Source organism: Camelus ferus, chromosome 27, assembly GCF_009834535.1.
Source record: "Camelus ferus isolate YT-003-E chromosome 27, BCGSAC_Cfer_1.0, whole genome shotgun sequence".
NCBI classification, from domain to species: domain Eukaryota; kingdom Metazoa; phylum Chordata; class Mammalia; order Artiodactyla; family Camelidae; genus Camelus; species Camelus ferus.
In genome coordinates this window covers 1,982,972-2,007,150 of record NC_045722.1, presented here as the reverse complement: position 1 = coordinate 2,007,150, position 24,179 = coordinate 1,982,972, and the positions used below count along the sequence as shown (strand labels likewise).

Below are 24,179 nucleotides of genomic sequence, written 5' to 3'. Positions count from 1 at the left end.
AATATTTTACAACTTAAATAAATTTACCTAACTAGACATCCACAAATCTAATGACTTCCTCCTCGAACTCAAGAATACCTTGGGAAAAGTATTTACATTTGACTCATGATTTAGAAAACCAATTTAAGGTTTATTATCAAAAGTGTGAAGGACATTCACAATGCAAACATAAAATATCCTACTTGAGAATTTTCAGGTTCACTTCTATAACTCGGTGCCTAACACAGTGTCTGGAACACAGTACACCATCAACAGAACGAAAGAAGGCAAGACCAATGTATCTGCACCGTGGACAGCAACTAGGCCGATATCATGTCCAGCAACTAACCAAGACCAGAGTGTAGGGTACAGGAAAGAGAGAAGTCATGTCAGATTAGATGGGCCCAAGAGGAAAGTCCAGAAGTAACAAAACAAAAGAAAACAAGTACAATATTCAAAACTGTATCCGTTCACGCAGTCACAAGGTGAAGAATCTGGAGAGGCCGGTACTGACTGGCCCTCTCACACAGGCTCCTGGGAGACGGGGACAGTGCTGTACGGGAGGGTCCTGCAGTGCTCAACACTGGCACATTACAGACAGCTGAGGCTTGTCAGCAACCAAGTAATAACTCTAATGCGCTAAAGACAACTCCCCCTTGAATTAAAAAATACATGTCAAAAATATAACCAGATCAGATGAGGCTGTTTGTCAAAGGATGGTCCACAAACGACATCCATCAGAATCACTTGAGACGCTGAAAGGCATGTTTCCAAATTCCACCCCAGACCTACAAAGTCAGAATGGGGAAGAGGACAAAGGAAGGAAGCACGAGGAATCTGCATTTCTAGTGAGATCTCAGGAGATGCACAGAAGTTTAAGGCCTCTGCTATAAAATATCCATAACTAGACGCACTAGGAAGGGAAAGAGCCTGCTTCTTTTCTACTCCTGACTTTCCATTCTTTCCACTGTTTCCTTATTTCCTAGAGATCTGTGTTCCTATGCGCTTACTTTTACCAATTAGCCATTTCTCCTAGTTCTAAGACATCATTTAGAAGATTCCTTCCCATTCTCCCTGTGCACAGCCCACCCCAAACTAAAATACAACAGCTTTTTCTATATTAGAATTAACCTACTATGTTGTATATATAAAATCAACTCTCATTTAAACAAATGCCCAACCAATTTGGTAACCAATGAATGACACCCTTTTTAATTCAAGTCTATTTGGATCTAGAAATTCAACATTACTAAACAATATTACTTAGAGAAGATAAAGCAAATCTGATCTCTATTCTCTGAAAATACCTTGCCTACTTGAGTAGTTTCTTTCAAGGTCATGTTGTAAGAGTCGACCAGGGAATGATGGTGTTTCTTTATTTAGCTTGAATTCAACCTAAAAAAAAAATTATTTAAGAAAAAAAATTTGGAGAAGATTTAACAATAGTGAATGTAACTATAAAATGACATACAATAATTGATATATAACATAGATGAACCTCAAAAACATTGTGCTAAGTGAAAAAAGCCAGACACAAGATGTCACATATTGTATGATTCCATTTATGAAATACTGAGGACAGGAAAATCTACAGAGACAGAAGGCAGATTTGTGGCTTCCAGGAGGGTGGGGAAGATGGAACGAGGAGCTACTGCTCAGTGGGTACTGGGACTCCCTTCTGGGACTAGACAGTAGTGATGGTTCCACAACATTGTGAATGGATATATTTAATACCACTGATCTGTACAATTTAAAATGACTAAAATGAAAAATTTTATGTTATGTGTATTTTACCACACACACACACACACACAAATCAGAGTGAAATTCATGAGGTCAGATGAAACCATGCTCCAGTCTGAGGCATTTCCAATTCCTCCATACCCTCACCACAATTCAATGATTTTAAAAAGTCATTTTTTCAAAAGCCAAGGCAAAAAAATACATTAGAAACTAAATTCTGTTGAAAAAAATCACAACGCTTTTATCACTAGAATTTCTTTAAGAGTCCAGTTATAACATAATAAAATTGTATTCAAACCTTCGATTCAAACCTTCGAAGATGGGTTTTCTCTAAATTTATTTTAAATTATTTGATAGGAGGACTGAAAAAACAAAATGAATGACCTCTTATGATTAGCTACAAAAAAACCCCACAAAACCCTAAACACGTATCTTAAAACAATTTTGATGCTTCTGATTCACCCATACTAAAAATTATAATAGCATTTGTATTATATCCTTATGAATTATATGAACTAAAGGTAAATTCTCAGGATATAAGTCCCCATATAAGGAAATGAATGGTTTGGGAAGAAGCTGGATGAGGCACACAGTTCCTAGAAGCACATAATGTATAAGAGTAGAACAGGATTTGTCCAGTGAAATCAATCAGCAAAGCTTTGGAGGGACTCCATCATGTCCAATTATAGTAAAGAATATTTTCAATTAATCTAGCTAACTACTATGTATTCAAAATGATCAAATGGTCCATTTCTCAAGTGTTTATTTTCAGATACAGAATCAACCGCTCCCTCCATGACTAATGGTGTCCTTCCATCCATCCTGTGGCACTCCTCTTTATCCTCCTGTGGTTATCTGTAGACTAACCTTCACTTTAAGAGTTTCTCCAGTGCCACCTATTTAACAACATTTTAGGAAATACCTGAATTGTGCTGGTCGGAGGTTCCAACTCGATCAAAGAAGGAAAAATAGTGTTGTGTCTTGAGACACAGTCGTGTGGGAAGTGGATGAGTATATCTGAGTGTGGAGGTGAGACGGGAGGGAAAGAAAAACGTGTCTCAAAAATCAAATCAAAAGCCAAAAATCAGGGAAATGCCAAGGATAATATGAGCAAATTGTTTGGGAAAAAGAATCTCATGTTCAAAACTTAACTTCTAAATGGCAGTAAGTCTAATATATTTCCACTGCTAATCAATTTTTTCTGGAATGTTAGATGTGTGCCCCCAAATTACCACATTTTTTCTATTATAAGATTCCATCAGTAGTAAGACATGCTATCATTTTGTCCATTACTAGGAAAGAAAAAGCTTTCCCAATTAAACTATGATGTGCCATAAGTTTTAAGAAGGATCCTGATTTAAGAAATGTTTAAATGTAAAAAACAAACAAATAAAACTTACCTCTCATAATTAATAAGATTCAGTTTTCAAAAGAGGTGTTTTTTGGTTTTGTTTTGTTTGATTTTTTAAATTGATATAGAGTTGATTTACAATATTATGTTAGTTTCAGGTGTACAACATTGTGATTCAGTATTTTTACAGATTATACTCCATTAAAAGTTATTATAAGGTAATGGTTGTACAATACATCCTTCTCGGCTACCGGTTTTATACATACTAGTTTGTACGGCTTAATTCTATACCCCTCACTGGCCCCATCCCCTGCCCTCTCTTCTTTGGTGATGAGTAGTTGGCTTTATGGAGGCAGACAATAAGAAATTAGCTTTAGACTGGAGACCAAAGTAAATATACTTAAAACTTTCAGCATAGGCTCTACCCTTTAAATCATGCTATTTGTGCAGAATATAAAACAATTTATCTTCAATTTAAATACAAATCAGCTTAAATCTTACTTTGTTTTTTTCAGGAAGCGATGATGTTTGAATAACCAGATGAAGCCCACAGTTCACCTACAATGTAAAAATTAAACCATAAAAATATGCTCTTAACTTACACAGACACACTCTCACGCTCTCCTCCTCAAAATAGTACAGAAAAGGATACAACCAAAAAATTAGAATAAAACAGAACGCTCATTTTTTGGTAAATGATCATGCTCTGGGGATTTGCTGAAAACAATAAAATCACAAATATGAATTAAAAGGTGTCACTGTGATTTATTTTCCAAAATGTCTGCAGCGATTTAACCCTCAACTTAGCACTTCAGGCTTCTGACAACTGCCATTTCAGTTCTGAATAAACATGTCAGTGAGACAGGTGAAGGAGATAGGGGTGTCTGTTAATAATAAATTATTTTCTTAATTTAAAAAAAAAAAAAAGAGGAATTGGCTGATGAAAAGAATTTAAATGAACCTCAGCCGTTCACAGCAGAGCAGCTCCACCTTCTGGGAAGCCCGGACGCTGACCGGGGCTCCGAAGACCCGGCACACGCGCGAGGACCCTCCAAGTGCCCGGTCCAGCCCCCGCCTCCAGCCTCGGGCAGACAATAGCCGCGGAGCCCGGCGCCCAGGGCCGGGGAGCACGGCCCATCACCTGGGGCGAGGCCGCGGCGGAACGGACGCCGACCAGGGGAGGAGGGGGAAGCAGGGGACCCAACCTACGTTGCTCGCAGCCCGACCAGAAACGGAGCGGTATTTCCCGGGAATCATGGCAGGAGACCGTCCGAGAAGACCGGCTGCATCTGCCTCAGAAGCGCCGCTCCCGCGGAGGGTCAGAGACCGAACGGGGTCGTCTCCCGAGCAACCGCTCGGGGTTACCATGGAAACGACCACTTCCGGCCCGGTCCTCCGCTGAGTCCCCGGCCGGCGCGCCCGTTAGAGCCTCGGCTGTGCCTGGAGGGCTGGTACGTCAGCGCCTCCGCGGCCCGTGTTCCCGGCCCCGAGAGCGCGGAGCGGGGGTGCGGGGAGGAGGGTGGGACGCGGGGAGGCCGCCGCCTCGGCGCCGCGACCGCCGCCACTTCCGGCCCGCCTCAGCGCCGCCGCGCGGAATTCGTATCCCGCTGCCGGGGCCGCCTGCTCGCGGGAGGACTGCGGGAGAGGCGGCGGGGGGGGAGCCTCCGAAGGCCGGGCGCCCTCGGTGCGGTGCGGCCCGGGGTGGGGGCCGGGGGGTCGGGGACGGGCGAGCGCGGTGCGCGGCGGCAGGTGCGGGACGGGGGCGCGCAGGTGTGCGGGGGGCGCGGCCCCGGCTCCTCCGCCCGCCCCCGCGTCCGCCCGCGAGGTCGCCGTCCCGCTTCGCCGCGGCCCGGGCCGTGCGGCTGCAGTGGGGCCGCCGCGCCGACCGGTCCGGGGACAGTGACGGCTCCTTCCTCTTCTCCGACCACGCCGCTCCCGCCTGTTCGGACGTCTCTTCGGTGATCCTGAGGCGCGTGGCGGGGCCGTGCCCCCCTGCACCGGCTGTCCCCGCAGCGCCTAAGCGTGGAGAGGAGTCAGACAGCCCGGGCCGCCCGGCCACCCTCCAGCACCCTCCTCCCGGCCAGGCGGAGGGACCCCCAGGAGTCCACCGAGGGTCGTGGGAGGACCCCGGGTCCGTGGCTAGGCTCCTCCACTTGGTGTCGTCCTGGAAAAGGCCCCGCACCTCCAAGGTTTCTGTTCAGTCAGTCACCTCCGAGAGCCTGTCTAGCCCTAGTGCTTTGGAATTAAGTTCCTTCTACCTGCTTCTCCCCAAAACACACACTCTTGTCCTTCAGACTGTGGAGTCGCCTGCATTCTCCGCTCCTGAGTTTTTAAATGGAAATGGTTTAATTTGAGCAAGTCTCAAGGAATCGAGTGCTTGAAACTGTTTCTGCATAGCATATTACATAAACTTGAGGAATTAGCAATTATACGGTCAAAGTGGTGGGGGAACTGGGATGCGGAGCCAATGGTGAAGATGGAGCTTGCTGGTGAACAGCAGCCCCTTCCCACTCCTCCGCTTCTTCTGGACTGGCTGCCTTTAAACTAAATCATCCCAGTGCTGCCCGGGCCCAGCTCTGCCTGCCTTCCTAGTGCCCCGAAGCACTGATTACGCTGTCTCGGCATCTGGTCACTAAGGTCTTCTTCCCCGCTTCCCATCTTAAAAAACACTTCTTAGCCTTCTGTGAGTCAAACTTCAGCCCTAACACCATGACGTAGATGAAACTGTGACTCTTAATAGGATCCAAAAGGTGTTCATTTTCAGAGATAGGAAGAGTTCACCAAGAAGTCAAGTTATCTGTTACTGATATTTTGGCTTTGAATATACAGAGGTATTCATAGAATTTAAGAGTTAGAGCTGAAGGAATCTTAAGTTCTCATCTAGTCCAAACTCAGTTTATGCACAAGGAAGCCAATCTGGGTGGTTAATTTCTTCACAAGCCTGTAATCTTTGCTTTAGGTCTGATTGCCAGACAGAAATTCTGTGCGGTACCAGCCCGCTCCTTCCTTTGGGGCGGGTGCTTAAGACCCTTTACTAGCATCCTCCAATTATTAGGATGGAGAACAAAATTATTAACACAGTGTCTAAGTCCCTGAATGCTTTTTTGCCCTGCCTACCACACCAGTCCTATCCAAGCCCACAGCCCTGGTTGCTCACAGGTACCTGTCATGCTGATCTTTTCAGTTTTTTTAACATACTATGTTCTTTGCCACCAACAAGCCTCTTTGCAGTTGTTTCATGGGGTACCCTGGACTTACGCCTCTCCCATTCCCCATCACCATCAAGTTAGTCCTTTTACTTTATAAAAATCAGCTCAAACATCCTTCCCTTTTGGCCCACTAATTAGATACTCTCATTTTTCATACACTTCACTAGCACGTATACTTCAGTTGCCCTGGTCGCAGTCTTCATGAAATAATTGTGTCGTTAGCTTAATGTTTGTCCTCACGTTAGAACATACACTCTATGACAGCAGGGATCTTATCTGATTTGTTCATTCTTGTATTGCCAGTACCTAGAACAATATTTTGCAAATTTAAGGAATTAATAATTGTTTGTGGAATGATTGTGTGACTATGAGAACAAATTTTTGTAGTGTTTTAGAATTTTCAGTGCTCTGCCAGTTTCCCTTCTCAACAGGCTATACACCCGTCAAGACATCCGCCCTTTCCTTCAACCATTTATCCAGCATCATTACCTAGCCAACCTGTACCCAAGCCCATATATATCCATCTAAATATTAAACATGTGCCTCATACACCCTTACACCATTTTTTCCCCTCATAATTCTACCATCTAATCAAGAACTGGGAGAATAAAAGCCAGGATAATGAAACAATCAAAGATTTTATAATGCAACAAAGGCTAACTAGTGAGAAATCTAGAACAGATCCCAGCTCCATTTTCCAATTAGCAAATATTTTCAGCCAACATTTCTGACAATCCAGATAACATTAATACACATGCTGAGTTACTAGGAAACTGTAGGTTTTAATAATAGTACTTTAAAAGTATATAAAGTTTAAAAAGTTTAGAGTGTGTAGCAATAAATTTTTAGCCAGAACTGAACTGAGAACCCCAACAGCATCACTAGGAAAGTTTCCTTGTGCCACCTCTCCCTCCTTCCCATGCTCGCTGTTTTTCTTTCCAATTCCAGGACCAACTGACTAAACAGGAAGTTCCCAGTCGTTCTACAGCATTTATTGAGGAGCTGTTGTAGACGCTGTTTGAGTGCTTGGTGCTATAAGTAGATAAATAATATCTTTGGGATCTTGTAGAATGATTTGGGGCCACCTCCAAGGAAGAAAGGGGGTTCTCAGGGGCACCATACACTGATATTCTGCTTCATATGACTACGATCATTGTCACTCCTTAACTGTGAATTTTGCATACTTGCTTTTCTAATTCAACTTTTTTTTAAGCTTCAATTCAAATACAGCAAATATACAGGGAAGTGCACAAGTCTTAAATCATTAAATTATCAAAAACTGGCCATAGAAAAGTCATTTGTTCAAATATTGCTTCTGTCCCATTTTCTCTCTCTTTTCCTTTGGGAATACAGTTAATATCACATATGCTTTTTCATCTTATCCACTATATCTCTCATTGTCTTTTCTATATTTTTCATCCTTTTGTCTTTCTCTGCCTCATTCTAAATATCTTTCTTTTTTTTTTAAACTTTTTTTATTGAGTTATAGTCATTTTACAATGTTGTGTCAAATTCCAGTGTGGAGTTTTTCAGTTATACATGAACATACATATATCCATTGTCACATTTTTTTTTCGCTGTGAGCTACCACAAGATCTTGTATATATTTCCCTGTGCTATACCGTATAATCTTGTTTATTTGTTCTACATATGCCTGTCAGTATCTACAAATTTTGAACTCCCAGTCTGTCCCTTCCCGCCTCCCGCCCCCCGCCCCCGTGGCAACCATAAATATTTTCTTTTGATTCATGTTCCGGTTGATTAATACATATCTGAAAATTCTGCTTCTTAAACTTTTAATATGAAAAAGTAATCATATATGTACACAAAAGATTTATGTTCAAATATTTCTAATAATGGATTATTTTAATAAATTATAGTATATCTGTACAATAGATTGCAGCGATAAAAGTTATAGGTAGAATATTTAATAACATAGAAACATGATGTATTAAAGAGGAAAACAAGATTATAAAATATATGATCCCAATTTTAAAAATACATAGAAAAAGATAAAAAATATACCAAAATATGAAGTTGTTGGCTATGAATGATGAGATTACAGCTAATTTTTTGTTTCTTTTTGTTCTCTGTATGGTGCAAATTTATATAAATTATAAAATGTATTATTGTTATAAAAGGAACAAAAGTTATTTTTAAGGCCTGAATAAATTCCTAAAACTCCATTTTATCAGGCATATGTCTGTTTTGCAAAGAAATAAATACTTATTCTATACTTTCATAATGCTTGGCTTAGAAGTAGATGTAGCTGTCAAAATTAGTCATAATTTTATAAGCACAAATAAAGATAAAGGCTTAAATTTTTATTTAAATCCTCAATAGTGTTCCATGTGATTATTCATGTTACAGAGAAACTCTTCACAAAAGTTTCTTCACAAAGTTTCAATAACTTGAGTATTAATAGTATGTGCTACAACAGCCAGAGATGCTCGCTGAAGTGTTTTTCAGTGGTCTGAAGGCAGCTGCTGTTCCCAGGGCCAGGGGTGCAATTGCAAAGCGCTTTTTTTCATTTCTCTATCACTTATTTTTCCTTCCCACAGGAACCTCTTACATTTTTCAGTTGTCTTTCCTTAGCCTCTTCCACGTAACTTCTAGGTACTCAGTCTTGCATTACCTTCTAAATATCCAGATTCTCCTCCTTCCTATCTCTCCCCCCACAAATCAAGATTTCCAGTTCACATGGTAATTTTTCTCAGGAAAGCATGAAAACATTCAAGCCAATTGTATTATCTTATTAAAGCATTTCTCTGTAAGTTATAAAGGACTGATGCTTCGGTTCTGTGGAATAATGCTGCTGTTCTGCTATGATATCATATTTAATACCATTATAATAATTTAATACTAGTAGTAGTATCTCTTCCAGCTCTTGATTTAGGACAAATACCATGGGCTGTAAGCAAATAGCATAATAGCTTATAGATTTCTGCGTGACCAGAACGCTTAACAATTTATGACTTAGAAAGGGTAGAGAACAGCACGGCAGAGTTATTAAGAGCTTGGACTACGGAGCCAGCTTGCCTGGGTTCAAATTCCAGCCTTCCTAATATGTGACCTTGAGAAGTATTATCTATATTCTTTGACTACTTGTGACTTTTAAGAGAGAAAGTCATATAAAGTAGGCCTTACCTGTGATATAATTCTCCTCTGATGTATATTTTTAGACTGAAAGTGAAAGTCAAGGTATGCAGACCCCAGTCCATGCTGTAATCTGCCAGTGACGTCACTTCAGTTCCTCCTCACTGTGAAGAAGGCCCCGTGCATAAAAGTACACGCATTTCTCCGCACAGGCCCCCTCAGCGGAGTGTGGGGATGTTTTGACTTATCAACTGATGGATCAATTGAATTGATGTTTTGTATATGAAAGACATACGAAATGCGAAGTCTATCACAGGTAACCGTGTTTGTCCTCTCCCAGGTGTTCAGGCCGAAGTGAAAGTATTTGGAAAACGACCATGCAGTGCAGCTCACAGGTCGACGGACTGTGTGGTCTAGGCCTTCTTAACTCCCCTGACGTTTCTCCAGCGACTCAGAAGCAGAGGAAGATGGGGCATCAGGAGTGAACGGACTGATAAAGAAGCAGAGCTTCATAAAGGTAACGCACCCAAGTCGTCCAGCCAAGCAGCTCCATTCCTAAGTGTCTACCCAAGAGAAATGAAAACCTGTGTCCACACAAAGGCTTTTACACACATGTTCATGAGTCAAAGCCTGAAAACAACCCAAACGCTCATCAGCAGGTAACTGGGTAAACAAATGTAGAATATCCAAACAAAGAAATTCTCTCGCAATAAAATGGAACACACACATGCAACACCGTGGATGAATTTTGAACACAAGCTGAGTGAAGAAACCCGGACTCAAAAAGGAGTACATACTCAGCATTTCCATTTGTGTGAATTTCTAGAAAAGAGAAGGAACTAATCTGTGGTAACAGAAACAGAATCAGTGGTTGCCTAGGGCTGGGGCGGGAAGGACACTGCCCACAAAGGGGAAGAAGGAAATGTTTGGAGGTGACGCAAGTGTTTTATATCCTGATGTGATGCTGGTTCCATTGGTACATACGGTTGTGGTTGTATAATTTACACCTTTTTAAAGTTGATGGAAGAAAAAGGCAGCTCATACTAATTGCCAAATGACTAACACAAACAATAAATTCTGTAGATTTTTAAGATAGGCTTCACGGAATAGGTAGAATTGGAATGGCCTTTCGAGGAGAAATAAGATATAAATATGCTATTTTTTTAAAAAAATAAGGAACTGAAGGCAAAGAAAAAGTCGACAAGGGCATGACAGCAGAACGGGCGGAGAGCGGGTGGGTCAGAGGGGTGTCACGAGACTGAAGGCAGAGGCTCTTGCAGGAGAGTCTGAGGATGGAAGGGGAGAAGGCTAGAAGCAGAATGTTCCCAGAACAAGGAGATTGGTCTTTACCCTTGGGGCGTTGAATGGCCTTTTGAGATTTCTGAGTGGGAGAGTATGTTGGGCAAATGAATCCAGAGTACAGTGCAGGAGGTGTTGTCAAAGAGAATTTGCTAGGGTTAAAATGACAGGCTTTTGCAGTGGTCCTGGCTTGAGAAGATAAAAGATTGAACTAGAGTAGGGAAAGGTAAAGAAGGGAGGCAATGTTGAGAAAGAAGAATTGACTAGACACAATGACTAATTTAGACACTGGATTTGTGAATCAGGAAAGACTTGAACACAACGACCGAGTTTTCAAGCCTGGGTACCTAAAAACAGCAGTGCGACTAGTAGAAACCAGGAGGAGCCAGTGTGGGGAGAAAGATGCTGATTTCTGTTTTAGGAGTCAGTTGTCTGAGAAACCTACCCGGACCCTCCCCTTAGCCTCTCTCTTCAGGCTGGATGCAGTGTCACTGCATCTGCCAAAGCAAGCCCTGCTTAGCCCATCGCAGCACTTACACCTTGTTGTGAAGACTGTTTACTAACCTCCCTTCACTGGACTCTGTAGAGCTTGAAAATAAGGGCTGTCTTTCATTAGTATTCTCACGTGCCAAGCACTGTTCCAAAGGCCTGAGGGGTTTGCATGTGTGCTTGGGATGCTTGTGAGTCTCTGCTAAATGAATCCTGCGTGTTGAATTTGAGGGGACAGTGGAACCCGAGAGCAGATGCCTTTCTCGGGCAGTCAGAGTGGGGAGGCACGGAGGTGTAGCCTGGGGAGGCGTTTGCATGGACGTGGTCGTTGAAGCCGTGCCGTAGATTCCCTAGAGGAGAGCTTACAGCCCTCCTGCGGCACTTGATGTCCTCATTACTCCCCTGGCAAAACTGCGCCAGAACAAGAAGCGGGAGAGGCCGAGAAACCTGCACAAGCCTGCGTTACCATTCAATTGAATGAACAACTTAGGAGGATTCAGGACTTGGGCTCTTCAGATAATTGGCAAAACAAAATCAAAACAAAGAAACCAAGAAAACCCAACTCCATGTGGCTTTTGATGCTGGCCTCTTCCCTCTCTGTGCTGAGAAGGAGGAAGCAGGGACACTGAGAAGGAAGGAGAGAGTTCTAGGGAGGTGGCAGCAGCCCAGGTGCACCCGTTGGGCTGCTCCCTCATCCTGGCTGCACGAGGAAGCTTGATCGCAGGCTGCGCCGCTTGGCAACTGTGTGGGCCGCGGCAGCTCACCTCATCCCGCTGGGCCTCAGTCTTCTCGTCTGAGGAGGTGCGACTCTAGTACCCACGTCTACTCTTGTTGAGAGGATGCAGTGAGTCACAGCACGCGGAACTCGTAGCGCGGTGCCTGGCGCGTGGCAGGGGTCCCGTAAGGCTCAGCTGGGGGCGGGAAGTGCGGGGTTAAGGGGGCGGGCGTTGTGGCGGCCACCTGGGCTTGCCGCTGACCGGGCGAGTGCCCTTGCCTTCCTGTGCCGTTTCCTCGTCTGTAGCGCAGGGCTGTTCTTAGTGCCTTTATCATAGGCTTGTTGTGGAACTTCGCTGAGGACCGTGCCCGACACACCGTAAACACGTGGGCGTTGGCGTGTCGCCGTCCCGCCCGTCTTCAGTTCCGCGCAGTCGCTTCAGTGGCCTCTCTGGTCAGTGGGAATGTTGGAGGTTTTCTGCTCAGCTCACACCGTGACACCAGATGGCGCTGCTGAGCGTAAGCGCCTGAGAACGGCCGGGCAGCCAGACCAGAATCCCGGAGCTGAATGCCACCAGCTGGGATGGTCTGATCTGCCCTTTCTATTTCGTAGATGAAGAAACTGAAGCTCAGAGAAGTTACCTGACGTAATTCCTGCCCGGAGTTGTCTCAGCACCCAGTCTCCCCTTTTCTGGCAAACCCAACCCCACTTTTATCAGAAATGATTGAATAGCGAAACTGGATGAAATCCTACTTTTTCTCTAAAATAATTTGATCAAGCCCAAATGGGTCTGTCGTTCCACAGGGCTGGGGCCACGCTGCTGTCACTCGCTGACAGCTTTGCCTGGCACAGGGCGGGTCCGCAGTTAATTTTTGTGGAACGCCACTTGTGGGATGAGTGCTGACAGGGGTCTGTCGTGTCTTTAGTGCTCTGGAGACTTCGGGTCCTTCTCAGTGCCTGTCCCGGAAGCGGAGTGCCCCTGACGCAGCCTCACTCCCTCACGTGTCTGCCGGTCCTTTTCTTCTTTGTCTGGCTTCCATGAGGAGGTTAGAGCCAGAAAGGACTTTGTGAAAATGGTCGAGTCAGAATCCTTCATTTTGTCCATGAGAAAACTAAATGAGGCGATTTGTCCACGGTCGTACAACTGACTGGTTAGTGGCAGAGCTGAGGTTAGAGTCTTCCCTAACTCACCATCCTAAAAAAAGTTCAAACTGCTTCAAGAGACTGTCAGATTTCTTCCACCTGTCCTTTCCTCCAGGTCACAGACGCCAGTTTACTATTAATTTGGATTGTATTCCTCTGGGAGCCCGGCCACCATTCATAGCCTTCCTTTTCCTGATTCCAGTTCAAATACTAACCTGCCCTGTCATTTCTGCTTGTACCCATCCACCCTTTGCGGCTCCTGGATCTTAACCCCTGCCCTTGAAGAGAAGCAGCAGGTCCTCTTTCCCACCTGAACCCGCAGAGACAGGTCTTCAGCTATGCCAAGGAGGCTGTCCCTGCCTCGCGAGCTTCAGAGGAGACAGATCCCAGACACGCAGGACACCTCCCGTGTTGTTCTGAGATGGCGTCTGAAGTCCTCTTCAGAGCCTCCAGAGTTGTGTTAGGCTCTGTGATAACGTGGCCCAGAGCGATTCCTAAACAGAGCATTCCCTAGCTGGACTAAATGACACCACCCAGGATATGAAGAATTTCTATATCCGAGGACTGTTTCCTTGATATCTCAACACTTTCTCTATAAGTTTTAAGAACTGATTGATTTATTTCTTTACCAACCCTACTAACTAACTGGCAGATTGTTTAAGTGACCATGAGTTCTTCCATTCTCATCAAGAGGCACAATCTGTCTGTCCACTCCTTGAATCTGGCTTGGCCGTATGAGTCACTTTGGCCAATGGGACATTAGCAAAAGGGATGCAAGCTGAGGCTTTGAAAGTGCTTGAGCACTGGGCTTGTCCTCTTGCTGCGCTTGGGGCCCTAACACCACCATGGAAATGAGCCCGAGCCAGCCTGCTTGAGGGTGAGAGGCCACGTGCAGAAGCAGCCAGGCCCTTCCTAAGAACCCTCTGAATGCCAGACATCTGAGTGAGGCCGTCCTGGGTCATCCAGCCACTGCCAACTTGCCAGCCGACTCGAGAAGCTGGAGTAAGGCCAGTAGCATCAGCCAATCCTGTCCACACAGAAGAACTTCCCAACCAGCCTATGGGATTGTGAGCTAAATTACTGGCTGTGTTTAAGTCGTACGTTGTGGCGAAGCCTTGTTACACAGCAGGCACTGCCTGCTGCATGGGTCGTGGCAAAGGCTCCCTGAGGAAGAGGCGTCAGGATTTTCTCCTTCCTCATCGTCTTGACCCCCACCCTCCTATTCTTCTGCCATCAGAGGCTTCCTGGGCTGTTTTGACGGGATGTTTACTCTCAGTGAGGGAATAGTGGAGTGTCATTTTTATTAAAACTGGGTCAACTGCAGGTGTAGACTTCGGTTATCTCTGCTTGGCAGCGCATCATTAAGAGCCGTCTCTCTCTCAGGCCTTGCACTCTCTTGGGATACAAGGTCCTCCTTTCCAGGCACAGATCCAGTCCCTGGTTTCAGATCCAGATCACTCTCCTCACGGGCATGGCACCTTTCTTAGCTCCTGCTGATTGAACTTCTCTTTCTAAACGGTCTAAATTTCCTCTTATTAACCTGACAGTAATTGATCTCCTCGTCCTTTTAGAACACACACACACTTTTGGAAACCCTAAATTGTATCACAGCTTTATCCCCAACATCTTCCCAGGCTTTTAAACCACAATCCTGGATCCCCAAACTGGACCCCGCGGGAAGTTACTTCTAAGTACGCGTACCCTAGTTTCATCTCTTAGCACGATGTGAATGTTTGTTCACTCACTCAAGAAGCTGAGGGTAAAAGCAAACACGGCAGATGCAGCCCTTCCCGTGAAGATTTTGTAGCATACCTGAAATTCTGAAAACCAACTCCAGTCATTTGTTGTGTTGGAACTTGAGTCCCAGTGGGGAAGCAGATGAGGCGGCAGCCTTGAGAGGGGTAAGAGTTACCTAGGAGGCTTATGCCACCGAGTTCTGTCCTGAGCTGATCTACCTCTGGGGTTGTTGCAACTGCACGTGAATCTGACGTGTCACGAAAGAGCAGTAACCAACTACATGGCATTCACTCGTATTTCTAGAAGTGAAAACCACAGTTGAGCTAGCGTGACATTGCAGCAGGAATTTCTGACAAAGTGGGGCTGCTCTCCATCCACCCCTCCCCATCCAGCTTGCTGATGGCTCGCCCCTTGCAGTCTTCAGGTCTACGAGCCAATGGGACCACCGCGCTCTGCGTCTCTGATTAGTCATCAGGCTCTGCTGTTGGAATCCTCAGAGAGTTGCTGGGGGAAATGACAGGCTTAGCTCCGCACAGGACAAGAATTTTGCATGGACACATTCCAAACTTAAACTGTCCACTGGATTTTGAATCAAACTGAAAGACAACAAAGAAAACCTCTCAATTTCTGCAGCTCAGAGTGTCAAAAATAGGAAGGTTTGGGGGTGAGGGCAAGAACTCAGCTAGGAAACATTCCAGTAAGTATTTTTCCAGTTGCAGTTCAGTGTTTTAATTTTAATAATATTTTCCTGTTAAAAGAAGCAACAATACACTGTGTGGGAGATGAAGAAAAAACAAATACACACGAACAAGCAAAAGTTACTTGTTAATTTCGGACCCTACCTAATCAGCTCCAGGCACAAAAAGGGAGGTGGTGGTTAGAAACGGAACAAGGACAAGCGTGTTGAAGTTGGATGTTTGCAGCCTTTCCCCTCCTTGCTTTTTAAAGGGGATTTGTGCATGCGTGCGTGTGCCCTTAGCTGCCGAGCCTGGCGACGGAAACAGCCAGCAGAGACCCAGACCTGCTCCAGCCTCCTCCGCTTGCACACGCCCTGAGCTGGGCCCCAGCCCCAAGCCTGCATGTGTATCCTACAGTCTCTGGCCTTAATAGTCCCGTCCTGTGTCAGGATCTCTGATGGGTTCTTCTTGGGTCAGGGGTCTAGCCAGAGCCAAGCACTCACCACTGCAGGGGTGGGGTCCCTCGGTATAAACATGGCACCTGAAATTCCCCGCTTGGATTCAGAAGGGTGGAGCTAGGGGTTTACCCTTTGGGGTTGATGCAACTTCACATGAACGGGTAGGACATGTCATTTTAGAACCAGATCAAGTAGGGAGGAGGTGATTAATATCTGTTGTGCAAATGTAACGTGATCCAGAATTCACCACTGTGAGCATTTCAGCGTGTTCCCTTCGTTGACACAGTGTTTGTAGAAGTGTGTCTGTATCATGTGTCTGGGCTACTGTCTGTGTAGCTCTGGGCCGTGGGCCTTCACGTACGAGCACGCTGCAGCATTCTCTCTCGTCAGAAACACTGCCTGAGCGCTTTGATGGTGGTGGAGCACTCCGCTGTGTGGGTGTCGGATATTTACTGTGACTTCCAGGCTCCTACTATTCTATATAAAGCTGCAATTAAATGTCCCTGTACCGTCATCTTTGCACGTTTTTCTGCTTGTCTCCTCGGGGAAACCTAGAGGCGGGGTTAGTCGTTCAGTGCCTGTGACTATTTACTGACTGCCAGTTCGTGTTTTAGAAGGTTTGTGTTAACGGGCCCCCGCACCATCAGTGACTGAGCACCGCCATCTCGTCTCAGCACCAGCTCTTCCCCACTTAGGAAACCAGACCGGAGCGTGAACCTGGGCACTGCCGCTGTGCGCAGCTTTTGCAGTCCACGCACTGTACTCAGCTCCTCCCTTGGGTTGACCAGGGTTTGAAGCTGAACTTCTCAAAATACTGTCCCTAGACCAGCGGCTTGTTAGAAATGCATGTGCTTGAGCTTCACCCTCGACCTGCTAAGTCAGAACTTGGGGACGGGCGCCAGCCTGGGCTTTAGCAGGTTTTCCCGGCGACCCTGGTGCCGGCTCAGGCCTGAGAACCGCCAGCTGAAAGCACTGAAGAGTCCTTTTCCTCTCAAATGTTCTCCCTTCTGAGTGCCCACATGCCATTTTCTGGGCCCTGACCGTTTATTTACGGGGACAGTGTGATGTAGGGTAAAGGCAGGGTTTATTTCAGAGGGCCCCGGGCTGTCAGTCCTGGACGACTCCCTGCTGGGTATGCATCCAGACACGTGTAATAATGGCTTACTTAAATGTAAATCAGAGCGTACATTTCAAGGGGAACATTCTTCTGTATCGTTCAGCCCACATGTGACACTGGAGGGAGGCTTTAAGCTAAGTTTCCCCAGATGTTTCATGGTTACGCAAGAGTGCAGAGCAAAACATGTTTTCCCCACTGAATGAAAACACAGCATAAGTTTTCTTTAGCGGCTGTGACTGGAGGTTGCAGAATGGAATAATCTGGCCCCCTTCCAGGCTATTAGCACCCCTCCTCCTCCCCCAGGGGCGAAGGACAATCAAGCCAAAGAGAAGGGAAAACACAGTGCTCCCAAGTTCACAGCTCACATTGAGACCCAGAGCTGCTGGGGCATCTGGAACATGTCAGAACAGAGGTGACAGAGAGGAGGAGCACAGAGCACCGCGCCCTGAGACCTCTGGCTCACGCTAACTCATTTAGAATGGCTGAGCACCATGACCCCAACATTCGTCTCAAGCAACGCATGCCAAGATTTCAGGCAGCGTGGTAGGCGTGGTAGAGAAAACTGAGGAACAAAAAAGTCTTCCCAATGTCCTTGAAACAGCGTGGCAGCCAAGATGGTTTTCTTCACCAAGATTTATTAAAGTCCCCACTCCTAAGGCTGATTAGGCCCTAGTCTCACTGTGTCTCCAGAAGAATGCAGGGTGGTAGAGTGAGACAGCTGTGGATTTGAGGTCAGACAGTGCAGGCATAAATCTTCACGTCTCCTGCATCTCAGCGATAAAACCTTTAGCAAGTCACTTAATTTTGCTAAACCTCAGTTTCCCTGAAAAAGACCGCTTTGGGACTGCTACAAGGATTAAGCGAAGTCACGTGCACAGCGCACAGTATCTGCTCCTTAAATGGTCATTCCCTTTCTCTCCTTCACTGTGCTTTGGTGTCTTCTCAGTACCTCCGCCCCCGACTTCAGTGTGAGGGACACATAGAAAGTACTCTGTTGATGCTTAAAAAGCCAAATCTCATCATGCACTGCAAAATTCCTTCATAATCAGGAAGTTTTTTTTTTTCTTAATGTTCCTGTCTGTCAGTCTTTAGTTGATACTTCATAGCACCCTTGACTTGTCTTTCTCTGATGAGCATCTGTATGAAGGATTCCTGACACTAAGTATTATGAGTGAGCCTGGGTCCCAGCCGGGTCCTCTGGGGAGGGAGGAAGGGGTGAGGGTGCATGCGTTGAGATGCAGTGTCTTCCACTTGGACCTGCCATCCGAGATGCGGGGCCTTCAAGATTCTTGTTCACATCAGCCTCCGACAGGATTCTCTGTGATCAGGTACCTGGTGTTATGCTAGTCTGTCCCCAAGTCTCCGGCCCGGAAGACTTCCCAGAAGTCAGACATGACCTAGTGTCCACCTGAACTTCAGACCAAGTCCAGAACTATACCATATTTCAACTGCCCTCCCGCCCCTAACCTCTCCTTCCTGGCCTCTCAGAGACCAATCATTTCATGGCCCTGAGGTGTTCAACTCTGGAGAACAGGAAAAGGCCTGAGTAGAATTATTATTTTAATTTCTACTTGATTTAATTGCATCTTCTTGCGTGTTACTGATTTCGTCAGGACCTTAGGACCTGGGCCAGTGCTGCTTAGCACTGAGTTAATGGCCCAGAGTCCTGGATCCCCCCTGCTTTTCTCTATACCCTCGCTGCATGAAGCCTCTGAGGACCGAGGGGCTGAGTGAATTCGATGTGGGAGACGATTTAAACCTGCAGAGTCACACCTGGAAGGCTGGGCTAATTGTACAGGGTGCTTGTTCAGATCTCCCTGCCGGCAACATAGCCGGACGGTGCTCAGAGATCAGGGGTGTGGAGATTGCCAACCAGGGCTACCGTCTTCCTGTTTAAAAACGTCTTAGCTGAAAATAGATGATGAATTCCACTTTATACGTTCAGTTCTGAAATACCTTGACATCATTCAGCTATTCCTTCACTCAGTAAATATTTAGCAAACACTTGCTACGGACGAGGACGAGGGGGACGCAGTGAGATTGGAGTAATGAGAAAGACTGACATGTCGCCGATTTCGTGGAGCTTACTACCAGTTGAGAAATTAGACATTAAACAGTCCAAAGTATGGTGAGTGTTGCACAAGGGTGACCACAATGCGGTGAAACCGTGCGTCGATCGGTGAGGCTGCGTAATGCTGGGTTATTATCTTTAGCGTCCTGTGCCTCCTTGCCTCTCGGGTGACCAGCTAGTCCTGGTTTGCCCAGGACTTTCATGGTTTGGGCACTGTAAGTCCCGTGGTCAGAGAAGACCCTCCATCCTGAGCAAACAGGACATGTGGGTTACACTTCTTGCCCGAGGGAACGTTTGGAGCAGAGCTCTTTGATTTTGTTTACAAAAGCCTGTGTCTTTCAGGCTAACTGGCGTGAGTCCTTCAAAAGCTGTCCCTCTCGTGAAGCAAGAACAGCAACAGCGTAAGAAGGCAGAGGAACTGCTCTAGACCGGAGCAGGCTAGAAGTGTAGAGGTGCAGAGTGTGGCCCGCCTGGCGCCGGTCTTTGTGGCTAAGTGTAAACGGTTTTGGGATGGAACACCTGGGGGGAATTCAGATATGAACTAGATACATGGTGATTTTACGGAAAGACCGATAATTTTGTCAGGTGTGGCCATGGTGTCGTGGTTATGTAGGTAAATGCCCTTGTTTTTAGAAGACATAGGCTGGAGTATTTAGAGGTGAGGAAGCAATGATGGCGAAATACTAACACGTTTTTAGTCCAGTAGAGTTTGTAAGGACAATCATTTTATTATTCTTTCAACCTTTCTATGAAAATCGCTATGGAAATGTCTATGGAAATAATTGGAAGTTTTGGGGAAGAAGTCAGCAACCAGTGAGCAGAACAAGGTCTGAGGTGAAAGTAACTTCTCTGGGAACCAGAGAATGATTCCTCCGGGATGGAAACAAGAGGGAAAAGGAGGGAAATGGCTGTGTGTGGGTGGTGTTGATTCGAGGCACACAGCATCATGGCGAACTCAGCAAGGACCCCCGTGTTCCAGTCTTGGCCTTGAAGCAGCAAACGTGGCGCTGAGGCAGCCAAGAGAGCCCCTGACTGATGACGCAGACATCTTAGTGGATAGATTCCTGGGGAAACAGACGACTGGTGACCAGATGACTGCCTGAAATTTTGATCCAAGTGCAAGTTATGGGAAGAGCACAAACTAAAGCTGAGATTCAGTTTCCATCATCCCAAAGAGTTACATTTTCTCCACATCCACATTTATGGACTGCATCTCGTGTCCTAGACACTAAACTGGTGACTCCAGAGAGGTCCACCTGAGTGAGTGCCATTTTGGCTGACAGATTAGTAGGAGTTGGCCCATGAAAAGAGGAGAATTAGCATTTTAAGCACCCATAGCAGCAAGTTTAAAGGACAGGAGCTTATGGAGAGTGGTGGTGCCTTGGAGTAAACTGAGAGAAGGTCCCCGTGGCTGGAGCAGGGAGACCAAAGGCCAAGGTGACATGAGGTAAGTGTGGGAAGGTGGGCGGGGGCCTGGATGTGCTAGACCTTCCAAATTGGGCAAAGGCAATGACCCCTCTGGGTCCCCAGGGTCGTCCTCTCCCGACCCCTGCCCCATGCCAGAGCCCACCCCTCAGGGCCCCTCAGAGGGCTTGGTCTGGGCTACAATTAGAGGTCACTCGCGCTGGGCACAAACTTCCTTCTGCAAAAGGGATGATGATGGAGAAAAGCCCAACCTTCTGAATCTGTTACCTATACTTTTGGGCTCCTGCCACCTGCCTCCTCTTGCGCACTAATGTCATTAATACATGCTCCTTGTCCCCCTACAAACACCCGCCAAGTATCCTGGAATTCCCAGGGCAGGGTGGTGGGGGCATCTCACATGTGTTCACGTACAAGTCCAGCTAGTCACCACCTGGCGTCTGTGCACTGTCCCTCCTCTGCTGCCCTAGCACTTCTGAGCCAGGCAGTGGCCTCCCCACTGGGCACAGCTGTGTCCACCAGGCACCACAGGGTCCGCCCTGCAGCTGAGGAGACGCACAGGAGGTGCCAGAGCTGTGAGCTGTTGCTCTGTGCAGCGGCGAAGTATGCCTCCCCCTTCATGTGTATGTTCAGTCGGCAGGGTCCCAGCGTCGTGTTCCTTCTGCCCAGGTTGTTCAGATTGGTTTATAGGAAAACAGCTCTTCCAGTTTGAATGCACAGGCCCCCAGCTTTCCAGAGAGCTCTGATACTTAACCACAAAGCAGAATCAGGGGCTGGGTAGCAGGGCCTCGGCCCGTAAGCAAACCCGCGTCAGACACGAAGCCATTCCCCAAATCACTCCTCCGTTCTGACAGTGAAGGCTTTGTTAGTGGGTCTGGCTTGTGGTGCCTGGCTCCTACTTCTCTGGGATGACTGTTCTCCTGGGAGGAGCTGCAGCCCCTCCTGTAGAGATTTCTGGGTCTGCTCACTGGTTCTCTGGGTGTGCCAGCCCCAGCCGAGCCCCGGCAGCGCTCACAGCCTGGGCTCCCCCGGGATGCACCCTTTTCGTCTGTGCCGCCCAGCAGATCGGGGTGCTCGGGGATGAGACGGGGTCTTGCTTGTTCTCGTGTTGCGGCGAGGTGGCACGGGCCCGGCACGTAGGGGGTGCTCAGTTTATTTTTATCGAAAGACCGTCCCATACACTTGGTCAGTGGTCACCAACGTCAGCCTGATGGAAACCACTCAGGATATTGTTAAAAACAGGGATTTCTAAGCTCCTTCCCCAGACATCTGATTCATTAAGTCTGGGGTGAGGGCCCAGGAACCTGCGTTTTAATAGGATCCCAGGTAATTTCAGTGCAGTTGGTTCTTGCATCTCCCTTTGCCCCTCCCTCAGGCAGGTCCGAACCAGGCACACAATTAGCCCTGTAGCTGCTTTGTAAGAGCTAGAAATAGGTACCTCTTCCCCTTCTCATCGTATCAAGTCCAAGGTCAGGTGACGGCGCGGTGAGCAGAATTTAGGCTGTAGTTTCAGTCCCTCCCCCCAGTACCAAGCATCCTCGTGCTCTGTACAACCTGCACAACTGTTCACAGCAACCTGGTCAGAAGCCTGCTTCTGCTGAGACATGATGCACTTGAGAAATTCATCTTTGAGTCACCCAGTCTCTCAGCAAACTCTGGGAAGTTGCTGGGGTTGAACTGGGCACTTCACTTGCACCTGGAGGTCAGGTGGCCAGCAGCTAGTCCCCAGACCTGTTACGAGGAGTCTGGGGACCATGCGCCTGAAAGGTCTAGCAGAGGTTCTTAACCTTTGCCATACGTGGGAATCTCATTGGGAGCTTTGGAGCATTTTGATGCCTGGGTCTCATCCCCAGGACATAATTGAGGGGTGCAGCTGGGCATCAGACTTTTTAAAAGCTCCCTGGGTGGTACTGGTGTACAGAACCTCAGACCTAACAGCCCCCACCTTGCTCAGGCGGAAGCACTGGCTGATGTGTGTCTTCCTAGGAACTGGAGGACCAGGGATGGGCTCCCCTTTCTGACCAGAGGATGCAGCTGGCTCTCTTGCGCTGTGCGATCCGGCTTTGTGCACGTTCTTCAGGCTTTCCCTCGGTGAGAGAATGAGCACCTCCACTCGTGCTTCTTGGCACTTCTGTCAGTCACTTTTACCCCTGAAATTTCTGAACGCTATCCTAGAACTCACCCTGTGCTCACTTCCCTCCCCTCAAATAAAATCCATCTATTTTTAATGTGTCATACCCCCCTTCAGTATGATAACTGGTCTTCTATAAGGCACAGATAGCAGGCAAAAGTTAAACACTGTCTCTTTGAAATTTGTGCCAAAACAATTTGGTTGTATGTCACAAAGAAATCAGTGTTACAACAGCAAGGTGGTATTTTTAAATGATGGGACCCAAACTTGGGATGTTGCTTTTTTAGGGGGGAGGAAACCTCAAACTTAGGGAAGTAGGAAACAGTAGCTGAAAGTGTTCTGGAAGCCCCCAACGTTCTTGCCACTTGCAGGAGTGAGTGGACTTCCACTGGTGAGTCTCGTGATGCTATTCCTGCAAAAGGCTTAGAAGAAGGAATAGAGAATCCACTTCCCCCTCCGGAACGAGAGATCCCAGAAAGAGAGCAGATTCTATCCCTTTCTGAGTCCTGCATCCTTCTTACCACATAATTGGTATCCTTTTGTCATGCAATACATGTTATTGAGTTGTCGAATTTTTAAAATTAGAATTGAGCACCAGTTTATTGAGTGACTGCTATGCCGTGTGCCTGAAATTAGGTGCTTCCATATGGCGCTATCTCATTCAGTCTCAGTGAAACCTCAGGTGTTGGTTAGGGTACAGGCTAAGCTGCTGTAACAAAGACCTCAAAATACAAGGTCAAACAAGGTGTTCGTTTCTTTTTTCCTCAAATGGTAGTCCAGACTATGGCCCACTGGTTAAGTCCAGGGCTTATCTCAACCATCTTTAACGTGTGGCTTCCATCCTTGGGGCCAGCATGCTTGTTCCAGCAGCCAATGGGCAGAGAAAAAAGGCCAGAGAATCACACCTGCATTTTAGAAGCACAACCCAGAAGTGGGAGAAAACATTTTGCTCCCATCTTACTGGCCAGAATTTAGTCATATGGTTAGAGCAGTATGCAAAGCATTCTGGGAAATGTAAGTTCTAGTTAGGTGGCCATTGGGAATTAATACTGTTAAACAAGGGAGAATGCACATTGATGGACAAGACTCATAACACACCTTATACCTGTGGATGGGTATCTTAATTCTTATGGAAGCTAGAAATGAAAGACGCAGATTTCCTGCCCACAGAGGTTTTGCTTTGTCAGTGTGTGTAGAATTGAGTTAGCTCTGAAAGGCTACTTCAATTTATGAAGATTTTTGCGTATAAACAAAACAAGTACCAGTTCCTTGACTTACAGGGGAGGAAGATGCACCTGTAGCAGCCAGAGTGTTTGTGTTCCCCACACAGGCGAAGTGTTTCCTGGTATGAAAACGCTCAGAAGGCCGCATGGCAGTGTATGCCAGCGTCCTCGGAGTGTCGTATGTCATCTAGTCCAATCCGGGTCAGGTGCTGTGCTAGACACTTTCCACAATCTGATTTGATCTGCATCCCCAACTTGATGATGTAAGGCTCATTCAGACCATTTTACAGGTAGGAAAGCTGAACAGCAGAGAGGTGAC

At 46.6% G+C, this 24,179-nt stretch overlaps 2 protein-coding genes and 1 long non-coding RNA gene across 4 annotated transcripts in view; 1 reads left to right on the top strand and 2 right to left on the bottom strand.

Moving 5' to 3' along the window:
• Positions 1 to 4,583, bottom strand: part of LRRC49 (leucine rich repeat containing 49) — a 129,388-nt gene extending 124,805 nt beyond the window's left edge. For both annotated transcript variants that reach the window (XM_014557004.2, XM_006182010.3), the window contains exons 1-3: positions 4,283 to 4,583; positions 3,575 to 3,631; positions 1,287 to 1,374 (exon numbers count right to left, since the gene is read on the bottom strand). In XM_014557004.2, the coding sequence (XP_014412490.2) occupies positions 1,287 to 1,374; positions 3,575 to 3,631; positions 4,283 to 4,441 (304 nt within the window). In that variant the 5' untranslated portion in view covers positions 4,442 to 4,583. The remainder of the gene's footprint in view (positions 1 to 1,286; positions 1,375 to 3,574; positions 3,632 to 4,282) is intronic.
• On the bottom strand, positions 4,509 to 5,270 carry LOC116660155 (translation initiation factor IF-2-like; the record flags this gene model as incomplete). The annotated part of the gene is made up of 1 exon (XM_032468853.1): positions 4,509 to 5,270. A coding segment is annotated over one exon (741 nt), but the record flags the coding sequence as incomplete, so codon positions are not given.
• A 12,006-nt stretch (positions 5,271 to 17,276) lies between these two features.
• On the top strand, positions 17,277 to 22,731 carry LOC116660267. The gene is made up of 2 exons (XR_004315698.1): positions 17,277 to 20,531; positions 22,493 to 22,731. It is a non-coding gene; the product is annotated as an uncharacterized LOC116660267 (long non-coding RNA).
• The last annotated feature ends 1,448 nt before the right edge of the window (positions 22,732 to 24,179 follow it).